The sequence below is a fragment of the Cydia amplana genome, chromosome Z (assembly GCF_948474715.1).
Source record: "Cydia amplana chromosome Z, ilCydAmpl1.1, whole genome shotgun sequence".
In the NCBI taxonomy this organism is placed as follows: domain Eukaryota; kingdom Metazoa; phylum Arthropoda; class Insecta; order Lepidoptera; family Tortricidae; genus Cydia; species Cydia amplana.
Genome location: NC_086096.1, coordinates 15,680,941 through 15,706,409, shown reverse-complemented (window position 1 = coordinate 15,706,409; position 25,469 = coordinate 15,680,941). Strand labels below are relative to the sequence as shown.

Genomic DNA, 25,469 nt, shown 5'->3' with positions numbered 1-25,469 from the left:
CAAACAGTTTTCGATACAAAGATTTACAACAAGAGAAGATGTGCACATGGAGTTGTATATAATATTGAATTGAATGTTAAGTTCTGAGTTGACATAAATAAATCTAATTCTTAGTCGAGATGATAATTAGTTGAGAGCTGATTGGTTTTTTGACTCCTGTTCCATGTTAATATGTAACATGAGCAACGTGACCGGATAACGTTTGGTTTTAAAGAGTGGCCCGTAATACGTAACCACGAACGCAACTACTTTTATACTAGTTATAATTATAAATACCCCGATTAACAGGAATTAGATTCTTGTCTTGCGTTGAAAGGCGTCATCATTATTATGATTAATTCAACTTTACTATTATTGATATCATAAATTATTTAGATGTGAATAAAAATATCCGCTTAGGCATTATTTGACTGACTGACTTTGTCAAGAAGGACATTAATCGAATTTATTACCGGCTACTGTTTTTACAGGGTTCTCAGGAGGTGTTTTGGCCACATATAGGGTTCTCAGAAGGAAAGATTTTAACAGCGGACTCGTGGTCGCATTTTGTGACCAATATGTCAAACAAGTACACTGGACTCTGCATATTCGGTTTTTAGGATATGGTAATTTTACTTTAAAAAAAAAACATCAAGACTCACTCGCTGTTAAGTCTAGCGTAGACATAGGCATAGTTATTGTCAGACAAGGTACGCGACTCATATCTTAAACAATGAAGTCGTAATCAGATTACTATGACTAATTATGTAAAATTTTGTTAAATATTTTATTTTTAAATACACTTAGCCAAATTATGAACCTAATCTTTTGATATAGGTTCTTCCCGAGTACCCTATATGATTAAGGTTATTCTAGGAGTAGGACCTAGGTAAAACTAGGTGGCAAAAACCTGACACACCATGACCTTGTATTAAACTTTGCTAACTTCTGCTGCTCATAAGTCCTTCAGAAATATTCCTTGCATATATAATATAACTGATTAAAAACGTCTGGTCTGCGTACGAGCTCTGACGAATCAAAAGAGGGAGGCTTGCCTCCACCATCACGTTCCTAAATGTTCGAGCCCGTGTACATAATGTCGGTTTTTTAAGGAAATTCATACGCAGTTTAACAATCCAGCTATATGCGTGAACAAAAAATAATGCGCAGTTATTCGGCTAAGTATAACCCAAAAACCATACAAGCATTAACCAGTTGACTAAATAAGGTCTAAAGGCGTTTAGCATATAACTATTGGTTTTTTTTTTTAATTTTTCAGTTCACCACGTTATTAAAATAAATGAGACTAGCAAGGATAAACACCCAGTTTATTTCTCATTAACGTAACTTAATCTAAAAAAAAACAATCAACTTGGTCCACATATATTATTAACAGTACTTATTTATTGTATGTACCTAAATTACATTCACAGTTTTTCTACACAACACTCCACCTTGCCTTTTGGTACATGCGTGTCCGGTATGTCAATATGTGCGAAACTGGTTTTCATAATTTGGTAATAGTCCTGTTTCCAGACCTAATATAATAAATTTAATAAACGTGAATGCAATTTGCCTGCTTTCGTTTTAATAAAAGCATTGCTTTAGTGTAATAGAGTCCATCTAAGCTAACTTTGAACCGACTTGAACAGGACAAAGTGAAGATTTTCATCACAGATATTTAACATTAATGACGACATTGCGACACTTTGTCATCGCAAATGCAATGCAGAATTAGCTTACTTAGTGACTCGAGCTGGCTCGAGTGGCCATAAATATATAAGATATATAGATATTAGTACTCCTTAACTTTTGCACCTAATAGCATTGAGCAGTAAGACAAATCAACGTAAACATATGTCACGACCGGCGTTATTGTTAATTTTTACGTCATAGCCATAATCCATAACAGATTTTTAACAATAGATCCCATAATAAACTTCACAAAACTATAAACCAGGTAAAATCAACACTATAACTACGTAGTCAGTATAAAGCGTAAATCTATTTTTCTACTCCCGTACTTTTATTTGTCATTTAAAGGGTCGTGCACACATCTTTAAACCCCTATCTTATAGTTGTCAAGACAAGTCTTTAGTCTATTCCCCAAAAAAGTATTTGTGCATACACGCAGTATCTTTTTGGCACTTTTACGATACTTCGTTTAACTAAAAATATTTGTTAAATTTACAATTTTGTTTCAAAGTAAGTGCTTGGTCGTAGAAAAAGTATTGTATGCAACGTTGTTTAACTGAGTCAAAAAATACTCGTGGCGTCTTTATTAACAATTTTCGGCTTCGCCTCAAATTGTTACTCACGCCACTCGCCTTTTTTGACCTCTCTTAAACAACGGTTGCATAAAATACTATTGTGGAACGTACGGGTTAACCGAAATAGACTTATCGTAACAATGGTATTGTTTATGTATTCTTAAGAATTTATTATGAAAAAACAAAAACACTGAAAGAGCATAACATCATATACTTTTGATTAATGTCAACAATGTTCATCATTGTCACAGCATTTTGAGGTAAAAGACTACGTTTTTGACGAGATTGGTTCCACGAAAAACATCTTAATGTAAAAAAATATCATAAGTATATACCGTTAACTTAGTCTGACATGAAATAATTACAATAGCGTAATTCAAAGAGCCTATTGCACAATCATTTAATCATGTTGCTACAGATCTAACGAATTTGAACCCCTAATTATTTTTTCAATACATGAATAACGTATGTGTATAAATATAAGGTAAGGATTTGTTTCTAATCAAGACGGACGCACACCCGGTGCAAATCTATCGCAAAGAATATTTTACTTCAGTAATAGGGAACTCTGCATATTCGTACGAAATAAAAAGAATTGCTCAAGCGATCATGACTTACAGACATTGTAAAACCATGAGAAACATCCTTATGAGCAGTTTTAGAAATACACAAGTCTGCCATTTGTGTTCATAATGAAACATATTTCATAACAGCGGTCCGATGCATTTCAACATTGATAGCATCGAGTAACATTTAGAAAGGTAAAATTAAGAAAGTACAAAAACCCTTTCAGTTCTTCGCCTGCCGTTTATGCGCAATTCCAATGTTACTGGTAATTGGTTACGGCTTTCTGTGGATTTATACAGTTATGTCTATTGTTTGTTCTTTAACTCTTGTTTTCACGTTAATAATTGATTTTAACCGAACCTTCGGTGTCGATTATTTCTTTGTAGAGCTGGAGCATCAATTCAAGTTCTACGTGAATATCTGGGTACGAACAGTCTTGTGGCATCACATTATTATCTTCAATCCTTATTCCGTTTTCGATAATTTTCAAGCCTGAAAACCATATGGGTTATTTAGCTATTTTTTCGACGTAAACCAACGAATCATAGTGCATCATAAAACTAACACATGATTTACCATTCTAATAAGCCCGTACAAGTACAAAAATACGGAAATATTCTGTACGAGTACTGCATACAGAATGAGCAACTAAAATGTTAGCTAAGGGGAAATCTGAAACTATACGGTAATTAGGTGTTAGGAGTCAGAAGGCCGGTTTTAATAGACTTACTGACAGATTTCTTTATTGCTCAGCCTGTATTTTAATGAGCGATGAAAAATGTATAAATCCATTTCATAGTTCTATTTAGTTAGCAGATCAGGCCAGAGAAAAATTAACGTTACTAGGCGTCTACGCAAATTTCTTTGAGTTCATCTGTTTAAAATAATTTCAAAGATCATAATTAAGAAGTAATCATGTAAAACAAGTACTTTCTAACAAATAATTATCAGTAAATCTCATAAAGTTACGTTTTATAATCGTTTATTTGATAATTTTTTGGCCTCCTAAATATTGCACTAAAATGTTCAATGTTGCCTTATGTAAAAAAAAGGTGTGTCATCACGCATCACATAAATATCACATATATACAACGTGATATCACTAGCTAAAGTGATATGTATTAAATTACGTCAGTGAGACTTAACTCTCACGGACATTAATTTGAACTACCTAGTTCTTGAAATAAATGTCTCCTACCTATCACCTAAGATAGAAGCGTATTTGTACAAATAGGAAAGGTATATACATGTTTAATTGCCTAACCTTTTGACTTTGTGGTTACTGTACAAGCGTACATACATTGTGTCCTTTGTCTCTGCTTTGAACACCAACGCTCACATGTAAAGTATTTACAGGATCTGATTATTGACGAAATTTTGACGTTGACTTCAAAAAATAGTCATTGCCAGTAACAGTACCTACTACTAAACTTCCGCCGAAAGTTATTGCAAATGCCGCTTATAGGGATCTCATAGTGTAAAGGGCGCCCTATGTATAAGAGCGCGCTACGCGCGACCTTACAATGTGAAGTGCGCCGCAGGTGCCCTATAAACCAAAGCGTGCAAAGCATACCGTGTATCGACCTTAAATAATATATAGTGTTTAATAATATAGGTACCATAATTACTTAGGTTTAATTGTTAGAATGATACATATATTCACAGCAATAAACACTCGACACCGATAGTGACTAGCAATAATAATTCGAAATTGGCAAGCTGTTGTCGCTTCTAGCGCAGAATCAAATTTTCTCGTTCTCGTTCAAACGTATTTGTAACGGTCTAATTGTTCTACATATATACTTTTTTAATCTCATAGAATGATAGATACTTTTGACGCGTAGACTGATCCGCTACTTTTGATGACTGTATACGGACATTCAAAATTATAAAGACTAAATTCATGTTTTCGGGCGTATTCTTAAGATTAGCCACGTTATGGTTATAAGTTCAATGCCTTAGATGAATGATGAATATGATGATCCCTGTGACAGTTATTTTTTTATAAAACGTAGCTGCCACGCAATATATTTGTAGATATTTCTTGGAAGTTTCGCACATTAATTTATTTAGAATTGTAACATTTAATTGATAAAAATACGCTGCGAAACATATTTTATCAATAAATGTTTAAATAAAGACCAACCGAAAGAGACTAGACTTAAAAGAACGGCCATAAAAGGACCATCTTATACTATAACATGAGACTATTTATATAAAGCTCATAGCAATAGTCATTTGAGATTGAGATAAATAAAAGGAAAAAAAAATATAGATGAAAATGCAAAATATATATAAATTGTTCAACGTATCGCACCCGCCGCACCGCCAACCAGGGAGGGAAGTACGCCGCACACTAAATGCTATCAGTCAATTTTTTCTAATTTTGCACATCATTTTACAAAATGTGAGTCGCCCCGAATACCTAACAAGATATATCTCATGGTGGCATTATTTTATAACAGAAGAAACAATCGGAACAGCAGAAGTTAGTCTAGTTTGAGGAGCACAGGTGTGTCAGAGTGCCATGCAATATGGCGTCCTAGGCTAAGAAGATTGGACGGCTCGGGACTTTGCGGTGCTGAAGTGAGTGGGTATCGACGACTGACGAACAAATTAATATTATGATTATTATTGGATTTTATGAATCCCTTTTAATTTATATATGTAAATGAGGTGTGACATTAATGCAGTATTTCAGCAAGCGATTTGAGTGTTTCTATCGGAGCGATTCTGTAGATATTTAAATTTTTTGGCTCTTAGGTACAAATTGAATAAAGTATGCCTTTTTAGGGTTCCGTACCCAAAGGGTAAAAACGGGACCCTATTACTAAGACTCCGCTGTCCGTCCGTCCGTCCGTCCGTCCATCTGTCACCAGGCTGTATCTCACGAACCGTGATAGCTAGACAGTTGAAATTTTCACAGATGATGTATTTCTGTTGCCGCTATAACAACAAATACTAAAAACAGAATAAAATAAAGATTTAAGTGGGGCTCCCATACAACAAACGTTATTTTTGACCGAAGTTAAGAAGCAACGTCGGGCGGGGTCAGTACTTGGATGGGTGACCGTTTTTTTGCTTGTTTTGCTCTATTTTTTGTTGATGGTGCGGAACCCTCCGTGCGCGAGTCCGACTCGCACTTGGCCGGTTTTTATTTGGGTTAATTGAGTATACGCCGGTTTTAGTCAAATCAGTACCGTAGCTTTTTTGTAGTTAGTGAGTTTATGTGGTTACCCGACGATAAGTGTATAAAAACGACGTATAAATTCAAATGAAATATATGTACTACATAACTACAAATAACACTCCTGGCTACATTGTTTTTGTTGATCTTGACTGACACTGAATAAAGCGTGTATATTTTTAATTTTTGTGTTCAAAATTGCCACTCTGTTGGACCTCTTATTCAAAAACGTTCGGAAGAGAAGTGTCTGCGAATTCATTATTCTATTTGCTCGTTCAATGTTCTAGATTTGTGATTATTATTCTATCGTAGTAATACTATGTTACGAATAGTTACGTTATATGGCCATACCTGCTGATCCCAAAAAAACATTGGCAGATTAACTCGCATGTCGCTTCGGGCATTCATTGTCTGTTGCATCCACATGAGATCCGGAGACGAAGAGGTTTGCCCCCACAAGGAATCCACCTGTAAGAATCATTCATTGTCGTTATTGACTACACAAAAACGTGCCATGCACAATTGTGGTCGCGAGCATGTCATCAGCGTACTATTGTTAAGCATTTTTATACCTACTATTTCTATAAAAATAAAATAATACAATTCGCAACTAAAACCACTTAAAAGGCGCTCATAATAAGCTTTCTAGAATCGCTTTTACCAACATTTACTGACAGTACCTACAAGCAATATAATTTACCATTTGCTGTTGGCCAAAAGGTTGGTTCCTAACTAGACTGACAGTGCCAAATTGTAGATTATCCATCGAGTTATCTCCCACATTCACCTTTGATATAACCTAAAATCAAGGCATTTACATCTGTTATGTTTGCTTCTCCAATCTCTTATCACTACGGAGAACAGTGAGTATGAAGGTTAAAATACTTGCCATGATAAAATTGATAAACAAATAATTAATTACATTAAAATAAAATAATAGAATAGCAATTTTTCCTAAATTTTCATTTTTGTCTAATCCTTTTATCTTAGCGGCCAGGTGCAGGCGCTAGAGCAGTGGTGGGTAAATTACGGCCTGTAGGCCTGCTCAGATCGACTTCAGAATTCACCAAACCAGCGTACACCCGACGTCTACGGAGTAGGATGGGGACGGCCAGTAGGCGTCCGTTACCGCGTATCCGACGTAATGTCGCGGCCAACTCATTTTATGCACAGAATGTAATCAGTCGTTTTGTAAATTACATAAGTACGAGAATGACGTTCATGTGACGCGTATGCTCATGTAACAATATTTTGTAATAAATTAAAAATGCCGTATTATGCACTATTAAGCAGTAGCAATAATATCCATATAAAAAATCCTTAACAGAAAATATGACTTTATTATGTTATCGGTTAAAAAAAATGTTTGCAATTAATTACCTATGTACGAGGGGCGGCTGAAAAGTTCGCGGCCTTAGAAAAAAAATGAAAGAGAGTATTAAAATAAATGTTTTTATTTTTCAATATAGTCCCCATGGAGTGATAAGCACTTTTCGCTTCGAGCATGCTTTAATACCGCCGAAAAAACAATCTTTTTCCTTCGCTTCAAAATGGCTCTCTACCGCAGCCTTGATCTGATTGTCATCGGCAAACCGGCGACCACGTAAATCTTTTTTCAAATTTGAAAAAAGGAAATAGTCGCTCGGAGCCAGGTCTGGACTGTAGGGTGGATGATTGATTTCTCCAAAACCAGTCTTTTAGTGCCTGCCTAGCAACACGGGAAGTGTGAACTGGTGCGTTGTCCTGTAAAAACAACACTCCATGGCTAAGTTTCCCACGTCGCTTCTGGACGACTGCGTCACGTGCTTGAATCAATAAATTTGCATAATAATGACCGTTCATTGTGGTCCCTTTTGGCAAATAATCAACTAATAAAACTCCTTCACTGTCCCAAAACACGGTCGCCATAAGCTTTGAAGCTGACTTTTCCACTTTAAATTTCTTTGGTGCCCTCTCGCCCTTTTTTAACCATTGCATAGACTCTTGTTTTGATTCTGGATCGTATTGGCGAACCCACGTTTCATCTACGGTTACGATTCGGTTGCAAATTTCGTCAAGATTCCCTTCAGCTAGATCCAAAAATTCTTTGCAACTTTTACGTCGCCGTTCTTTGTCAAGCGGTGTCAGCATTTTTGGTACCCAGCGCGCAGTAATTTTTTTCATGTGTAAACATTCATGTAAAATATGTCCTACCCTTTCTTTACTAATTTGTAGTTCCTCCGCTATCTGCGAGATTTTAATTCTTCTGTCAGCCAGAACACATTTCTCCACTTTTTCAACATTTTCGTCAGTGACCATCTTCACAGCTTTCTCGTCCTTGTTGAAATAAACGAGCCCATTTTTTTATCATAGTGTACGAAGGGCTTAAATGATGGAGAGTATCCGTCATATCATCAAAAATCTCTTTAGGCGATTTTCCTTTTTTTACAAGATACTTAATAACCGCGCGGTGTTCAAATTTGTCAAAATTTCCGCATTCGACAGACATTGTTAAGTATATCCGCGCACAGAACGAAAAACGAATATTTTTTTTTAAATGGCGGCAATATTTAAACTGCCAAAGAGGCGGGGGAAAAAGAAGCATAGTTTTTTTTTTTAATTTTTCTTTTATTTCTAGCTTAGGCCGCGAATATTTCAGCCGCCCCTCGTATGTACGTTAGTAAAATTATATTTGTTTGCCCTGAATCTTCGATCAGAGAGCTCACTTAAATACCACTTTCTCAGTCTTTGACTCGCGTATGACTAAGCGAATTAATATATTTTCAATAATTTATTGCAGCGCCATTCAGTGTTAAGTAGATGTATTAGATTGGTGCGAGGCGAGCTTTTGTAAGAGAATAAGGGCTCATTTAGACGGTGCGTGAACTCGCATGCGAGTTTCATTACATTGCGTTATTTGATCGGTCGGCTGAATTGATGTAACCTAAATGGTCCGCAATTTAACTAAAATCGTATACGAGTTTGATTACATTGCGTTATTTGATCGGTCGGCTGAATTGTTGTAACCTCAATGGTCCGCAATGTAACTAAAATCGCATGCGAGTTCGCGCGCCGTCTAAATAAGCCCTAAGTCTCATAACTTTGACATTATATTTGGGCTTTTTCTAAAATAAATATCGAAAACCTGATTCTTTCAAATCTGGATATTCTTGGGTTCATTCTACTCAGAATCGACAGCACTCTCCATCCTTTCATTAAAAAAAGATGTCCCAAAATGTCCATTCCATTACGTCACGTTTTATTATGAGAAAATTTTTCACTTGTATGGACGTGACGTAGTGGAATGTACAATTTTCATACAAATTTTTGGGACATTTTTTTTTTATCATCAGGATTGAATATGCTATTGATTCTGAGTTGAAAGAACCCAAAAACACCAGGATCCGTGAATATCGGGTTTTCAATATTAATTTTAGAAAATGCCCATTTTACACCGTGGCATGTTTCCTACTATTCATATTCCGGTAACACCCTATTGGTATGTAAAGTTGTTACCAATAAAATCATTTTTTGCATTAAAACGTAATGAGAATGGGATTAAATATTTAAATAAATTGAGAATGGTTAGGTCAACAAGGCTGACAACCGTTTATTGACAAACACCAAACAGTACCTAAAAATATGTTTATTGAGATGACAGATGCAAAATAAGTACCTACGGCTTAGATATAACGTTTATTTGAGGTTTCGGTTTGGTCTGCATATCGCGACACCTACGTCGGTACAGACTGCTATGCTATGATACATTTTAACCTTTATAAAGGCCGAAATATATTTGCCTACCTTCATATTAGACAAACAGTGTACCTAGTAATCAGAGCAAAGACAAGTGTGAGTCAGGTTCACAAATTATGAAATTAAAAAATCGGGTAATTAGTTAGTAAAATCTTGTGAATGTACGATGGCATAGAAAGCTCGTGACGAAACTTATTGGCACAGGAACACTTTATATCAGCGGTCGGCAACCTGCGGCCCGTGTACCTGTCACTTGCGGCCCGCGAGCCTCCCTGGCTATTTTGTATGTAATATTGACAAACGACAATGTCTAATACAGTCATAAATATTAACAAAGTACGGCCCGCGTCAACTTCGTTAACTACTATGTGGCCCTTGGCTGCTAAAAGGTGTGACTGGTCGTATGCCTATTACATACCTAGTATTAACCTAATTTGTTCATTACAAAACACACAAACTAGAAAGAAATACCTTGAAACTAAAATCCCTTTCAGTCGCGTATTTCATGCATGATTCCAATGAATAATGTCACAATTACAACTTGAAGTGCACGTTTCGTATTTCACCACTTGTGGTTTCGTTAAATATATAACCCACTATAAATTTTTTGCTATTTAGATTAATAACTTACGTAAAATAACCATCACAAGTTGAAACTAACCCAAATATGTGAACTTTTGGCATTAGAATAACAGTGACATTGACAGCGTGACGTTCGGTCATATTGAAGTCTGAACTCCTAGTACAGCGTTAATACAAACAGTCCACAAACTCCTAAGATTTTAAACTTCCCGCTATGTTTTGAGTATGTTTGCTACTGGTGAACATAGAATACTTCCACACGGGAGTGTTTTTCGGAAAGAGACTAAAAGTATCCCAAAGTAAAATAATGCTTGCAGGTTCGTGCGTGTAGAGGGGCCATAAAGCGTTCCTTTTTATTACAATTTAGTCTACTCAAACTGACTACCCGATTATTGCCTGTGAATGTGTGCGTAGACGTCATTGAGAATATCTCCGTCTTTCTCTAAGACGCAAGCGTGAAAGGGATAGATCTTGGTAGCATCGAACTTTACGACTTTTGACCACTTCCTCGGTTATGGTAGCCTGGTACTTTTGGTAAACATTTGTCTTAATAAATCACTGGTCGTCGGTTGCATATCGCTAATAGGTACGGGGCAAATAACCTCTTCCTCAGTCATGGTATCCTGGTACTTTCTGATTAATGTTTGTCCCAGTATGTCGCCAGTATGTCGCCATTGTGTCGCCGTTATGTCGCCATTGTGTCGCCGTTGTGTCGCCATTGTGTCACCGTTATGTCGCCATTATGTCGCCAGTATGTCGCCAGTATGTCGCCATTATGTCGCCAGTATGTCGCCAGTATGTCGCCATTATGTCGCCATTATGTCGCCATTATGTCGCCATTATGTCGCCATTATGTCGCCAGTATGTCGCCAGTCGCCATTATGTCGCCAGTATGTCGCCAGTCGCCATTACGTCGCCAGTATGTCGCCGTTATGTCGCCAGTATGTCGCCATTGTGTCGCCAGTATGTCGCCATTATGTCGCCATTGTGTCGCCATTGTGTCGCCATTGTGTCGCCAGTATGTCGCCATTATGTCGCCAGTATGTCGCCATTATGTCGCCAGTATGTCGCCGTTGTGTCGCCATTATGTCGCCAGTATGTCGCCGTTGTGTCGCCATTATGTCGCCATTGTGTCGCCAGTATGTCGCCATTATGTCGCCGTTATGTCGCCATTATGTCGCCATTATGTCGCCGTTGTGTCGCCATTATGTCGCCAGTATGTCGCCAGTATGTCGCCATTATGTCGCCCGTATGTCGCCATTATGTCGCCAGTATGTCGCCATTATGTCGCCAGTATGTCGCCAGTATGTCGCCAGTATGTCGCCAGTATGTCGCCAGTATGTCGCCATTATGTCGCCGTTATGTCGCCGTTATGTCGCCAGTATGTCGCCATTATGTCGCCAGTATGTCGCCAGTCGCCATTATGTCGCCAGTATGTCGCCGTTGTGTCGCCATTATGTCGCCAGTATGTCGCCGTTGTGTCGCCATTATGTCGCCATTGTGTCGCCAGTATGTCGCCGTTATGTCGCCATTATGTCGCCGTTGTGTCGCCGTTATGTCGCCAGTATGTCGCCATTATGTCGCCGTTGTGTCGCCATTATGTCGCCAGTATGTCGCCAGTATGTCGCCAGTATGTCGCCATTATGTCGCCGTTATGTCGCCGTTATGTCGCCAGTATGTCGCCGGTATGTCGCCGGTATGTCGCCATTATGTCGCCATTATGTCGCCATTATGTCGCCATTATGTCGCCATTATGTCGCCATTATGTCGCCAGTATGTCGCCAGTATGTCGCCAGTATGTCGCCAGTATGTCGCCAGTATGTCGCCGTTATGTCGCCGTTATGTCGCCAGTATGTCGCCGGTATGTCGCCGGTATGTCGCCATTATGTCGCCATTATGTCGCCATTATGTCGCCATTATGTCGCCATTATGTCGCCATTATGTCGCCAGTATGTCGCCAGTATGTCGCCAGTATGTCGCCAGTATGTCGCCAGTATGTCGCCGTTATGTCGCCAGTATGTCGCCGTTATGTCGCCATTATGTCGCCAGTATGTCGCCAGTCGCCAGTATGTCGCCAGTCGCCAGTATGTCGCCAGTCGCCATTATGTCGCCAGTATGTCGCCGTTATGTCGCCAGTATGTCGCCATTGTGTCGCCAGTATGTCGCCATTATGTCGCCATTGTGTCGCCATTGTGTCGCCATTGTGTCGCCAGTATGTCGCCATTATGTCGCCAGTATGTCGCCAGTCGCCATTATGTCGCCAGTATGTCGCCAGTCGCCATTATGTCGCCAGTATGTCGCCGTTATGTCGCCAGTATGTCGCCATTGTGTCGCCAGTGTGTCGCCAGTATGTCGCCATTATGTCGCCATTGTGTCGCCGTTATGTCGCCAGTATGTCGCCAGTATGTCGCCATTATGTCGCCATTATGTCGCCGTTATGTCGCCGTTATGTCGCCAGTATGTCGCCGTTATGTCGCCGTTATGTCGCCAGTATGTCGCCATTATGTCGCCATTATGTCGCCAGTATGTCGCCAGTAAAAGAGTATAAAAGGCAGGTGCGGACCGCCGGTATTCATTCATTCTTCAACCATCGGCTAGCAGTGACTCTGGTTCTCGGGCGTTTAAATATTCGGTGAGCAAAGTTCCTCTACTACTGTTACTATGTTTGTTTTTGCCGGGAATTATCCTGGTGAATTTAAACGTGGAAATGGTGTCTGTGTTTGGTTTTACGGGACAATATCGTCGTAAAGCTGATCTTAGACTTTTGTGGAGATTCTTTGTTACCGTGTACGGGATTTAAATATAGTGAAGTTTCCTACGCAGTGTTTTTCTAAGTGCCGCCACGTTATGCAGGGACAATATCGTTGCATAGCAGGGACTTGGAAAGCGTGTCTGTGTTTAGTTTTGCGGGGACAATATCGTCGTAAAACTGAACCCAGGCTATTGCGGGGATTCTTTGCTGCTGTGTGTAGTTATAGTGAAGTTTCCTACGCAGTGTTTTTCTAAGTGCCGCCACGTTATGCAGGGACAATATCGTTGCATAGCAGGGACTTGGAAAGCGTGTCTGTGTTTAGTTTTACGGGGACAATATCGTCGTAAAACTGAACTCAGGCTATTGCGGGGATTCTTTGCTGCTGTGTGTAGTTATAGTGAAGTTTTCTACACTGTGTTTTCTAAGTGCCGTCACGTTATGCAGGGACAATATCGTTGCATAGCAGGGGCTTGGAAAGCGTGTCTGTGTTTGGTTTTGTGGGGACAATATCGTCATAAAACTGAACTTAGATAACGGTGTTTAAGGGAATTTCACTTCTGTGTTTAGTTAGTTTGATTTTGTGAGTAGTTTGGTTCGTAAAATTGAACCTAGTTATTTTAGTGTTTTACTATGGGGTCTTTTGCTATATATTTTAAAACCAGATCATTGTTTGGACTGACTGTTTGTCCGGCTGGACCGCTCACCCCTTGCGGTGTTAAATGTGAGCTGTCTAGGAGTCTTTTTGCTCCAAGATGAGGGTTATCTTGGCACCTTCTCTTTACCAACATAGAAGGTGAAAAACGTCGCCCTCCTTAGCTCTCCAATGTCCAGCTGTTAGATGAATAATGGGGATGTCACGTGCGCATCATCCGGAGTAATCTGGGCCCATTTGAAATCTACAGTATTTGGAGGCTTCGTATATTAAATATATTTATTTATACCACTTATATACATAATAGGGCCCTGTCTTACCCATGTTGCCACCCTGCCTTTGTGCAACCCGCCATGGGGGGAGACAAGTCCACGAGCTGTTAGGTTGCATTCTCGGAATCGCTCGCCGAACTCTTACAGCTTCTTAGTAGGGATACACTTGCGTATATTCCAAAGTACCAGGTCGATGGTAAGTACGAACTGTGCTTTGGTTATACTAGAGTAGGGACAAGGGTAGGTTTAGGGTAAAATCACACACTAATTATTCGGAATTTAGGGTTCGTTTTAGTCTTGGTCTGTAAAACTGATATATTTCTTCTTTTTAAGGGACTTCAACTACGGTCTCGCTATACTAAAATTGTGCGTAAATAGGTATAGGGTTTGAATTGCTTAGATCTTCCAATATTTAAATTATTTGGGGAAAATAATTAACGTAAAATCTTATCTCTATTTTTATTTATGAAATTCTGGTTTTCTGGTGTAAAGACGAGGTACTGAGTATTACAATCATGTTTCTAAGGTATTTACACAATAAAATCATAAATATCAAGTTGGGATTAGGAACACAGTCTATTCGGAGATAGAAAATCGACGACTAGCTGTTTTAGGGAACCTTTGGCAGGCAAGAGTAATCCGAAGGATATTTTGAGTGAAATAATGCTCATCTTGATATTTCAGTCTCATAAAATATAGTATATTTTTAACAAATAAACTTAGTACTTCGTTCATACTTCTAAAAAACTAGAAATACAGTTTATATTTTAGTTCTGGGGAATGGAAATGGGATTCGCATCCCTAGTTTTTGAAATAAAAAAGAATAGTAATTTTGATGACTGATGGATACTTTGACACTTCTCTTCATAGTCATCTAGGCACGCATAGGTTCCGAAGTGTTGGTCATAGCCCGTCTGGCTAAAGAGTAGGATAGGAGTTCCAATTGACCTTGCTGATTGGACTAGGAGCCCCCAATCCTGCATCGAGCGTATGGGTAGCATATTTCGTATAGAAGCTGGTAGTTAATAATATTAACTTGAAATGCTAGGGTGTAAATGGGCTTACCCCAGGAGTGCTACTCATATGTTATCCCGGAGGCTTAATAGATTGTAGCAGGCTTTTACCAACCCCATTTTTAAACTCATTTTACCAAATATATTTCTTTTATATCAGTATCATCATATATGCTGCATTTACCTAAATAATATTATTTGAAGTAAAATATAACTCCATTTACATTACACTAATAAATTCTGGTAACTTTTGGTACTATCTCTGTATTTTAATAAATTATTCTAGTAAGTTACTCGTTAGCGTCATAATAAATGTGCTTCCAATATCTTAAAATATTTATCCTAAAGTCCAGGTAATTGTAAATAAAATCAGAGTCCAAAATCTAGCTGATACTCATTAAAGAACTTAGGGTACCGCGGTTCACTTCGAGGGGTCCTAACGCTAGACTAGACGATCACGACTAAATCACATGGCCAAATTTCAGGGGTAAATCTAAAGGGGGTGTTTATATTATGGTTAGTATGGGTTAGTTAAGTAAGTAGGTAGTGGGAGGTGACAAAGGTTGCCGACCGCTGCTTTATACCTACAAATACAATACTGTTCGGAATTATAAAATAATGTACAATTCCGAATAGTATTAAATACTTACATCTAATCCTAGAGCGGGCTGAGAGTTGATCATAGAATCGTGTGGCCCCTGGTTGCGCATTCCGAAGCCACTGCTCATTGAGAAAGAAGCCATGTCCTATAAAATGACGAATCAAAGTCTGAAATACACTACAGTAGAGTACAAATAGGGGTTTTGACAAAATTTGCGTAGAAATTTGGGGCAGGACATAAGCCGCAGCTAATATTAACAATTACGAGTAAGTATATAGCATACATACAAAAAAAATACAAAATTGTTTATTTCAAAAAATACACATATTTATGATGCAAGGGATGGAGCTACCCTGTAAGCAAAAATATGCCCGTGTTGGGTAACACCGCTCTTCCCTATGTAACATAATGTACTTAGGTATACAATTAAATTAAACTAAACTAATTAATTACATGAACTTAAAAGTATATTAAGTATTTTGGTTTCATAAGTAATATTTACTATTTTTATAAAGCGATTTTCATAAAAAGACGAGTCAAGATTATTAACCCTTTTCTAATGCTAAGATAATGAAGTATAACGCGTTTAGTATTTACTAGGCACGTTCTGATTATGGAAAGGGCTTATAACTTCCACAAAAATGCTCGTTAGGTAAATCTAAATACCATAAAATGGCAAAGAGTGACACTAAAACTAAAAAGTTAATTCACCCACATAAAAAATAAAAACGAATAGAAATTCCATACGTACCACCGGGCCAAAAGGTACCACAGACCCATAAGAACCTAAGGGACGCATATGGGTGTCACATGCGCGTCTCACCATCAAACTAGGGGTAAAGAATCCTGCCCTGTACCAGTTGTACATGTCTTTGGAAGAAAAAGGTCCTTGTACAGTTTTCTGCAAGAAAAGATCATAGTTAAGATTTATATCTTAGTAACCTTTCAAAATAGAAAATTACTTAAATTTCACATAATAAATGGTATGTAGATACAATTCATTGTCATCACAAAGCGAAAAAAAATCCGCTCGTTCCAAAATGATATATTTCACGATCATTACCTTAGGATCTTCGTAATACCAATGATCAGCTAAACTCTGGGAATTCGGTGTATTGTGTGGAGGTGACTGCCGCATCATATTCATATTGCCATATAAAGAATTAAATGGCGCCTGAGACCCTGAATGTGCTAGACCATGAATCGGGAACATGTTATTTTGCGCGTGGTTTGGCATTTGTATGTCAGAAGATGGTGGCATCTGAAATCCATTATAAATATATAATGCAATGTTTTAAGAATGACTCAAATGTGGGAAATAAGTTGTTTATTCATTTATTACCTGGGTGTTATTTGGATTTTGTCCAAGTCCAAAGAGAGAACTACTAGTATTCGGCATCCCCTGAATAGCAGACGAATTTTGAAACCCTGCCAGCCCTGTAGAACCTTGATGAATACCGGTTGCACTCATGGCAGAGTTGGCCATGGTAGGGTTAAGAAGTAAGGGCGGGGGTGACATTCGTTGATGAGGGATACCCATGGAATTATTCGCTGGCCCTTGCTCTAACAATCTGGGACCCTGTAGTCTCATTGCAGAATTAAGTGCTGTATTGGAAATTCCTATGTTATGCATTGAAGATGTTTGGTTGCCCGTGTTCTGTAGACCACCAGGCTGCATAGCAGTTGATTGCATTCCTAATGACTGCATACTAATACCCTGCATGCCCGGAGCTTGCATGCCAGGCAATTGTAGCGCGTGTGATGGCATACCGGGTGTCTGAAGTCCTTGAGTCTGCATTCCAGGCGAAGTCATTCCTGGGTTCTTCGGACCTGACGTTTGCAATCCAAGTGTCTGTAAGGTGGAATTCTGCATTCCCGGTGACTGCATGCCCGCATTCTTTTGCCCAGACGTCTGCAGCCCTAATGTTTGTAAACCTGAGTTTTGTATGGAAGGCGAGGGTATTCCAGATGGCTGCGTACCAGGAGATGGCAAACCATGGGCCTGAATTCCGGGGTGCACAGGTGAAGTTAGCAGCCCGTGTGGGTGCATTCCCGGAGACTGCAAGCCTGGTGCTTTAGTTGCAGAACTCTGCATTCCTAATGTGTGCATTGGATTTGAATGCATCCCAGGCATTCCTACCATAGATACGTTAGGGTTATGCAACACACTGCCTTGGTTTTGAGGACTGGGACTTACGGCTCGGTTTTGCATAGCGGGGTTAGACACTGGAGTCGCCGAGTTGCCCATAGAAACCTTGCCTGACATTCCCGTATTCAATACATTCAGTTTAGTAAGAAGATCTTTATCCTCCAATGTAATTTCAAACATATCATCAACAAGAGCATCCTCGGGCGATTTTCCGGCAAATTTGGAGTGCTCCCTAAAACAAGATGTACACATCATTGACTGATCTAATGGTATATCTGAATAAGTATATAAAACAGTCGCGTTATATTGATATTGGCTGACAGACAATACACAGCCTAAACCTGAAAAATATAGAACCTTGAAATATGAAACATGTATCCTTCAAATTTTGTAGAGCTCTACTATCCATGCGCGGTATATGGTTACGGCGGCAGTGTGATAAGATAGCAGACCAATAATTAAGTCATAAAATATATCATTTAATACATTATAGAAAATAACGATGTCAAAAGGACGTTATGCTAAAGCAAGCTGTGTGAAACCGTCTACAAAAGAGTACCAACAAAAAAAAAAACGAAAGACACGTACTTATCAGGCATTTGACCGGCTGTTACGTCTTGCATCCCTGGGTGTAAACCCGCTTTCCGAACGTGATGAGTTGGGTTATCTGCTACCGATGCCACAATATTTTGATGTTTCTGGCGCAAACTATTATTAGGTTTGATAGTCACCGACTGGAAGTTCCCTCTCTCGTCACTCGCTTCCTCCATGTTTATATCGGACCTCATTAGTGCATCAAAAGTTTTGTTTTCTGAAAACTTGGGCCTGTAGGCATTACTTTTAGTATAATTATTTTCTGTCTGGCCACTATCAGACGAATCTGGTGAGGTCACTTGGTTTTCCTGTGCATCTTGAGCCATGTTACTGTCTTCTTTACTAGTACTGCTTTGTTTTGAGCTTGAACTGGTGTTGCCGCTATCTTCTGTCGCTGTAACACTTACTTGCTGAAAATTAAACCAGTTTACTTTATTATGCATTTTGATCTGACTTATGTGTAAAAGGCGTTATTATGGTATTCATTATTCATATACCAAACATGATTAAAAGTATAAGAGTTGTTTCCAGGAAGAAATCGGACCCCAGAATTTGGCAACCAAACTAGATGGTGCTTTAAGGCGCCATGTTTTGTGGTAGCTTAGTTGTCAAAAGGCGGGTCCACACAGAACGACCTGCCTCGCGAAGATATTGTCACGCGGAGCAGCTCTGTCTGTCTAGACGTGCCTAGGATGCATTGACTCGAGCGAGGCACGTCTCCACCGATTGAGCTGCCTCGCGAAGCCATTTCCGACGAACGAGGCGGCTCGTTCGGTGTGGGCCTAATTTAATCATTTTGACAACAACTATCTCACTACGTACAACGTACAGCGACATCTACTGCAGCTGTCTCATTCGAAGAAAGTTTGTTTAACCTATTATACCATTCTCTTTTACTATTCTACCTTTTTGAATTTGATTTCGCTGGCATCAAACTTTTTCGGCGACAGTTTTTTTGCTTTTGCCGAAGCCCACCATTCCTCGGAACCGTCTTCTACAGATTTTAACCTAGCAAAACTGCCGTGAGTGTGTGATCTCGTCAGAGCTAAAACAATAAAACAAATACAATGTTCATATTAGTAACTACAATGCAGTCATACGCTACTCCTAAGTAAAAATAACAATTTTAAAGCTTAAAATAAAATGTCTCTTGTCTTGTCGCTAAGTGGTAGATAGTATTTTTATTAGGTACATATAAAAGGGCATTATATAGACCGTATTTCTGCATTCTATGATAATCAGTTATCTATTAAGTACTCATTTAATAGCTCACCCCTAATTCTAAAACAAATATAGCAATCGGTAGATACAATAGCCAATCGAGAACGGTGCGCGCAATTCACATTGTAGGTCATGTTCACGACTGTCTGCACTCAAGAAAAATAGACTCAACGAATAGCTGCAAATGTCCACAGTTGGAACAAGTTCTAAAACAAAAATATCTAGGCCTTATAATTGACAACCGGTTTAATTGGGATGCTCATATTGACCTCGTATGTGGTAAGTTAAGGGCAGTTATGGCAAAAATGTATATCTTACGTAATAGAATCCCGTTTAAAATACGATTAGATATTTATAACGCGCTTGTTGAAAGCATTATTTCTTACGGTCTAAGTAGCTACGGTCGCACCTTTAAGTCTTATCTTGACAAAATATACAATTTACAGGTTAGGTTACTTAAGCTTGTTGTACCTCTCAATGTTAAAAATAATCGTGAATCTGACAAAGACCTCTTTAGAATGTGCAAAGTATTACCAGTACACACGAAATTTGAATACCAAATGCTGAAAGAACAATATTTTAGGATCGAAATACAGCATATAGTTGATCATCCAAAAACGACCAGGCGGGTTACAAATAGCGTGCTAAAGAAACCTCAATTTAAAAACTTCTATGGACGACGTACATCGCAATTTATACTACCAGATCTCATAAATAAACTCCCAACTGAATGGAAGGCAGAAATTTCACCTAACAATATTACAAACTACCTTAAAAGAGCATTATTGAATCAGCTGTAAGAAAATTAGTTGTAGAATTAGAATTAGTACTTTCGTATTGCATCCCCCCCCCCCACCCTTCGCTTCCTAAGAATTATAGCTTCCATATCAAATTTCATCAAAATCGGTTCAGTGGTTAGAGCGTGATGACTTGACAGACAGACCGACAGGCAGAGTCAGAGGTAACTTCGCACTTATAGGTATTTATATTATTATATAAGTAATAATAGTAAGTAATTTCAAATATTAAACTACAAAATTTGAAATCATTGGTAGGGTTATTAGTTAACTATAGGTACGTAATAAAATAATTAAACACTCAAACAAAATTGGAGCATCCTGTGCCCAGGCGAGTGCAGTCCGGTCCGGCCAGAGCGGCCGGTCGGCAGAACAATAGGATAAGGAAAAATGTTATTTATTTAGCGCTCAGTGCAGTGGTGTCGGTTGTTGTAATTTAAATGATAGATTAAGTTGAGCATGTTATGAATGTAAGTAGTTTCTTAAGTTAAAAGATATTCTATTGTTGTATAAAATCTACCGCGGATGGAGTATCGAGACAAACCTTACTGGTTTACCGATACTTTTGTAATTAAGATTAGATATTGTGTTGTAATTACCTGAATAAATAAAAAAAAAAAAAAAAAAAAATACATGCAGATGCATAATACTCTAATAATAAGTTGGTCGGAAATAAATGAAATTATTTACAAAACTGTTTCATCAAGCAAGCGTAATTCATCGATAAGCAATATCGACTTTAACCTCATCCTTATTGACAGCTTATTCTGCTTATTCGAAACGATCCTTTGGCTTCTACAATTGTACTCCTACTTCTAATAGTGTGGGAGGGTACTTACAATACGAAGCTTCCTGGTTCCTCGGCAAGTTCGTGTCATCGTTACTATAGCCATGGAAAGCCCCCGACGCATCAAACGTGCCTGCGCATGCCTCTGCGTTGTCCATTGCCCTTAAACATTTCATTGATGCATTTAAAATAAATGCTAACATTTGGACTAATAAAAACAATAACGAATGACGTTCTTAATTTGTGAACCCCTCGCAGATGTAACATTTTGGTTTTTTTATCCACATAGACAGTGCAGACATACTCAAGCCCACTTACGTTAAAAGAAAACTTTAGCCTAAATCTAATCAAAAACTTGCAATTAGGCCCTGTACACACCGAGCAGACAACTGCTTTCCCTTCCTATGCAGCGCATTTGACCCACGCTGCTGTTATTAAATAAATTACACTTTGTTTTCAACATTAGATGAAACAAAGGAAAATTAATGGAGCCTAATATTACAAATTAAAACAGTATAAAAGAAAAAGCAGTTGCATCAATTACCATTCTGGTAAAATTTCCTCGTTTTGTGCGTCCCCGCCCCACGTCCGCCGGTTATGGTTCCATAATGGTGGCTTGTCCTGATTAGGCCTGTCACCCCAATCTCGCTCTACAAATTAACCAAAAACGGTTAGTCATATCAATCAATAACTATAATATACCACAAAAAGCTCTCGTGTAGGTGCTACAATAAACGCGAGAGACATACGCCAAAATATCGGCAATACTCGAAAGAAATAATTCGACTAAGATTGTAAAAAACAGCTCACCCCACTTGTCTTGTTGATTAGTGCGAGGCCTGCCAGGATCTGATAAACGCCATTCCTCGCCTTCCTCGCGGGTCTGTGGTGACCTCCAATTCGTGTTATTAGTTGGCCGCTTGCTAATTGACAAAAAAACGTAATTTGAGTTGAGGTAGAGATTGAGAACTTTGTTTGCAACCAAGTACCATCATATTTGATAAGTATTTACATTTATAGCAAGGATGGGTTAGTAAAAATATTTACAAAATTTCGGATATCCATAATTAATAAGACACACGTTGTGATGAATTATTATAATTAACGAATGAGGAAATGTCATATAAGCGCATAATGTTTAAACTCAAAAGATAAACTAAAACAGTACTGATACAAGTTTTTAGATGTACTTGTACCTTCGGAAAGTTTTATTTGGTGTCCATTCAGATTGTTCACTAACAGTTCTGTTAGTGGAAGGTCCCCCGTTACTGTTGCTCCAGGAGCGAGGCAGAGGGGGAGCATCTTCCTCAGCACCAGTTACATATCCTGGTATCCTTTGATGGAACGCGTTTCCCCTGTAAAGTATTTTTTCTTTACAAAAGCTATGAACTGTAGTCAAAATGTAAACAAACTTAACCAGTTCTGAAAAGAATAAGCAGTTTTGTGTTATTTATCATTTTACAACTCCCATGGTGACATAATACTTAGAAAATTGACGTTACGAGTATGTAGGTTGTAAGTCGCTTTCTATGTAAAATGTTTGTTTTGTGAACGCAGTAGTAATCTACATATATACATATATCATGACATTCCTGGCTGACTGACTCATCAACGCAGAGCCGAAACTATAAAAGCTAGAAAGTTGAATTTTGCATATAAGACGCGGTATTTAAAAAATCAAATGGGGTTAAAAAAGGGCGAAAGTTTGTGTGTGGTACAAGTTTTATTTGAAGCTAGGAACTTGTACCACACACAAACTTTCGCTAACTGAGGCTTTTAAGTCCAAACTCATGGTTTACCAGCGTGCAATGGAGCGCAGTATACTAGGTGTTCGCAGAACTGATCGAATCAGAAACGCGTAACAGCGCCCAAAATTTGAATTGTAGTTGTCAATTAAGACCGCTACTCTAAAGTGGGACTGGGCTGGACATGTCTGACGCATGCACCCAAAAAGGTGGGCAAAAATGGTAACTGAGTGGGACCCTCGGAACACCATAGATGGTGCAGGCAGACAGACCGAGGAGATGGCGGGACGACTTGGACGCATTCCATTGATGAATTAATGCAAAAGCAGCGGAGTCGAGTGGCGCACTAAATTACACAACAAGCCGTGGGACACTAAATTAGGCTAATGTAGATATATATTGACTAGATAGAGTAGATAGACGTAGATGCGACTTCTAAAGGTAAATTCAGTCTTTCCTGGTCGCTATCATATGCACTTAAGTACAAATATCTGAGACATATAAAATCTCAAAAATTAGCGTTTTCCCAGAGATAAGACCTAGCTAGATCAATTTTTCGCCCCCGAAAACCCCCATATACCAAATTTTATCGAAATCGTTAAAGCCGTTTCCGAGATCCCCGAAATATATATATAAATAAATAAATATACAAGAATTGCTCGTTTAAAGAATTGAAAGTGGAAAAGAAGAAGAAAGTGGTATTAGATAGATTAGATTAAGGCAAGCATAATAAAAGCATTATAGGCATTAGTAAGAATATATCTTACTAATCGGCGCCATCTAGTTTTAACATTTTTAAACATTTAGGGCTCTTAATGCTTTAAATCCACTTTTGGGACTATAACTGAAGTCATACAAGTCCAAATTAACTTTATAGTTTTGAAATTATAAAAAGCATTGACGATTCTCGCGACGTTGTAAGTATGTCGGTAGTCAATGTTGTTTATTTAGTAAACTCTGGTAAGATGGTAAGACTTGCCTTCCCAGTGACGGCTGCCGGACGAACGGCATCCGTGGTCTGCCGCGGTTGTCAGTGGCAGTTAGCCCTCTGCCCATTCCTCGGCCAAACTTGTCAGGCGTCAGTGCTCCTATAGGCGGACCGCTTCGTAGATTCTCCCGCTATAAAAATATTTCCATGATATAATCAAATCATCCGGTCTTAGTGCCGATCTGAATTGGTGGTTGGCTATAAAGTATAAAAATGAAATGGACTACATCCATGAAAAATGTTTGATGTTTCTTCAATAAACACGTTCAACAACGCGAAATTAATTCTAAAATGTGAAATCCGCCATTTGTGTTGTGTACCATTTTTGTAAAGATATTTGAGTTTCGAAACGTAAAATGTTAACCTGTTTTTATTTCCCTAATGTAGTACACTTTTATTAGATTCCTTATATTACTACGATAAAGAAAAGATAAGAGAACTTTATATCTACTTAAATGCATATTTTAAAGGCCTAAATAACGAAGTAATTATTTTTATACGCGGTGCGCACGCCACATTTATTTACGCTTTTTGGAAGTTTCCGAGATATAAATAGATTGACAGCTTCCAAAAAAAATTATACCTATATGTAGTTAACTACACGTAATCTTTACTGATACATGACATTATGGTATGATTGGCCTGTAATAATTAAAATGAGAATATAATTTTACCATTTCCTCTTCAAAAGTATTGTGTAGCGCAAATGGTGGTTTGCCTCTCGGTTGATAAAGCTGGTCTATAGATTTTAACTCTGAAGGTGCTTCAACGGTCCTGTCATAAAGTGCAAGCATTTCTTCTCTGCCATACCTGAAAAGAAATTTTATATATCGATATGTGGTAACACTGTAACAGTACATGTTTGTTTAGGTTGAAAAAACATGTAAATGCTGGCTAGATATAATTTAGAGAGAGAAGCTAGGGTAAACAGATTAATAACAGGGAATATATACCGGAGTCCAATAGTAATGGGTAATAATGTAAACAAACATGACAGATTTTGTTAGCATTTGAAATATAGCTTCCATTATTATGAATACTGTTTACTAATTAATTAATAACCAGTGACAAGGATTTTGGATGCCACAACGCGGCATATCAAGTTGAAATAGTAACATGGATACAACTTTAAATCCATGATACCTATAAAACTGCTAGAAAAGAATGCTGTTTAAGTGTAGCTAATACAATACTAAAATATACGCAGTAAATAAAATAATATTTTGGTCATGGTCTGTGAGTGGCAACCAAAACCCCAATCACTGCTAATAACTGATGTACTTAAGGTGACGGTAGAGGTGGGTAAATTGTCAGATTCTGTCAATTTACCCCATTTCACACACAAGCGCACTTCACGCACACTACCTCACTTTACTGGGACAGGTCACTGACCCATCAAGTTTTTTTTTAAGATAGCATTTTGAGTTTAGTGGCCTCCTTTTAGGAAAAGCGTTCCATTGAAAGAAGAAAGAGAAACAATACATTTAATCTTGCTTTCCTTGTCTGTTCATGTCACACGTGACGTATTTAAATTCTAATAATTCATTTGGTTGTTGACAATTTTCTATATTATGGCTT

General features: G+C 38.3%; 1 protein-coding gene across 1 annotated transcript in view; it reads right to left on the bottom strand.

Moving 5' to 3' along the window:
* The window catches only part of LOC134661195 (GRB10-interacting GYF protein 2), a 41,673-nt gene that overhangs the window by 7,332 nt on the left and 8,872 nt on the right, over positions 1 to 25,469 (bottom strand). Inside the window, exons 3-16 of the mRNA XM_063517164.1 lie at positions 24,566 to 24,701; positions 23,860 to 24,022; positions 23,264 to 23,276; positions 22,355 to 22,513; positions 21,969 to 22,081; positions 21,703 to 21,808; positions 21,211 to 21,320; positions 19,259 to 19,398; positions 18,348 to 18,763; positions 16,953 to 17,991; positions 16,674 to 16,871; positions 16,362 to 16,511; positions 15,660 to 15,755; positions 6,355 to 6,471 (exon numbers count right to left, since the gene is read on the bottom strand). Of these exons, the coding sequence (XP_063373234.1) occupies positions 6,355 to 6,471; positions 15,660 to 15,755; positions 16,362 to 16,511; positions 16,674 to 16,871; positions 16,953 to 17,991; positions 18,348 to 18,763; positions 19,259 to 19,398; positions 21,211 to 21,320; positions 21,703 to 21,808; positions 21,969 to 22,081; positions 22,355 to 22,513; positions 23,264 to 23,276; positions 23,860 to 24,022; positions 24,566 to 24,701 (2,956 nt within the window). The remainder of the gene's footprint in view (positions 1 to 6,354; positions 6,472 to 15,659; positions 15,756 to 16,361; positions 16,512 to 16,673; positions 16,872 to 16,952; positions 17,992 to 18,347; positions 18,764 to 19,258; positions 19,399 to 21,210; positions 21,321 to 21,702; positions 21,809 to 21,968; positions 22,082 to 22,354; positions 22,514 to 23,263; positions 23,277 to 23,859; positions 24,023 to 24,565; positions 24,702 to 25,469) is intronic.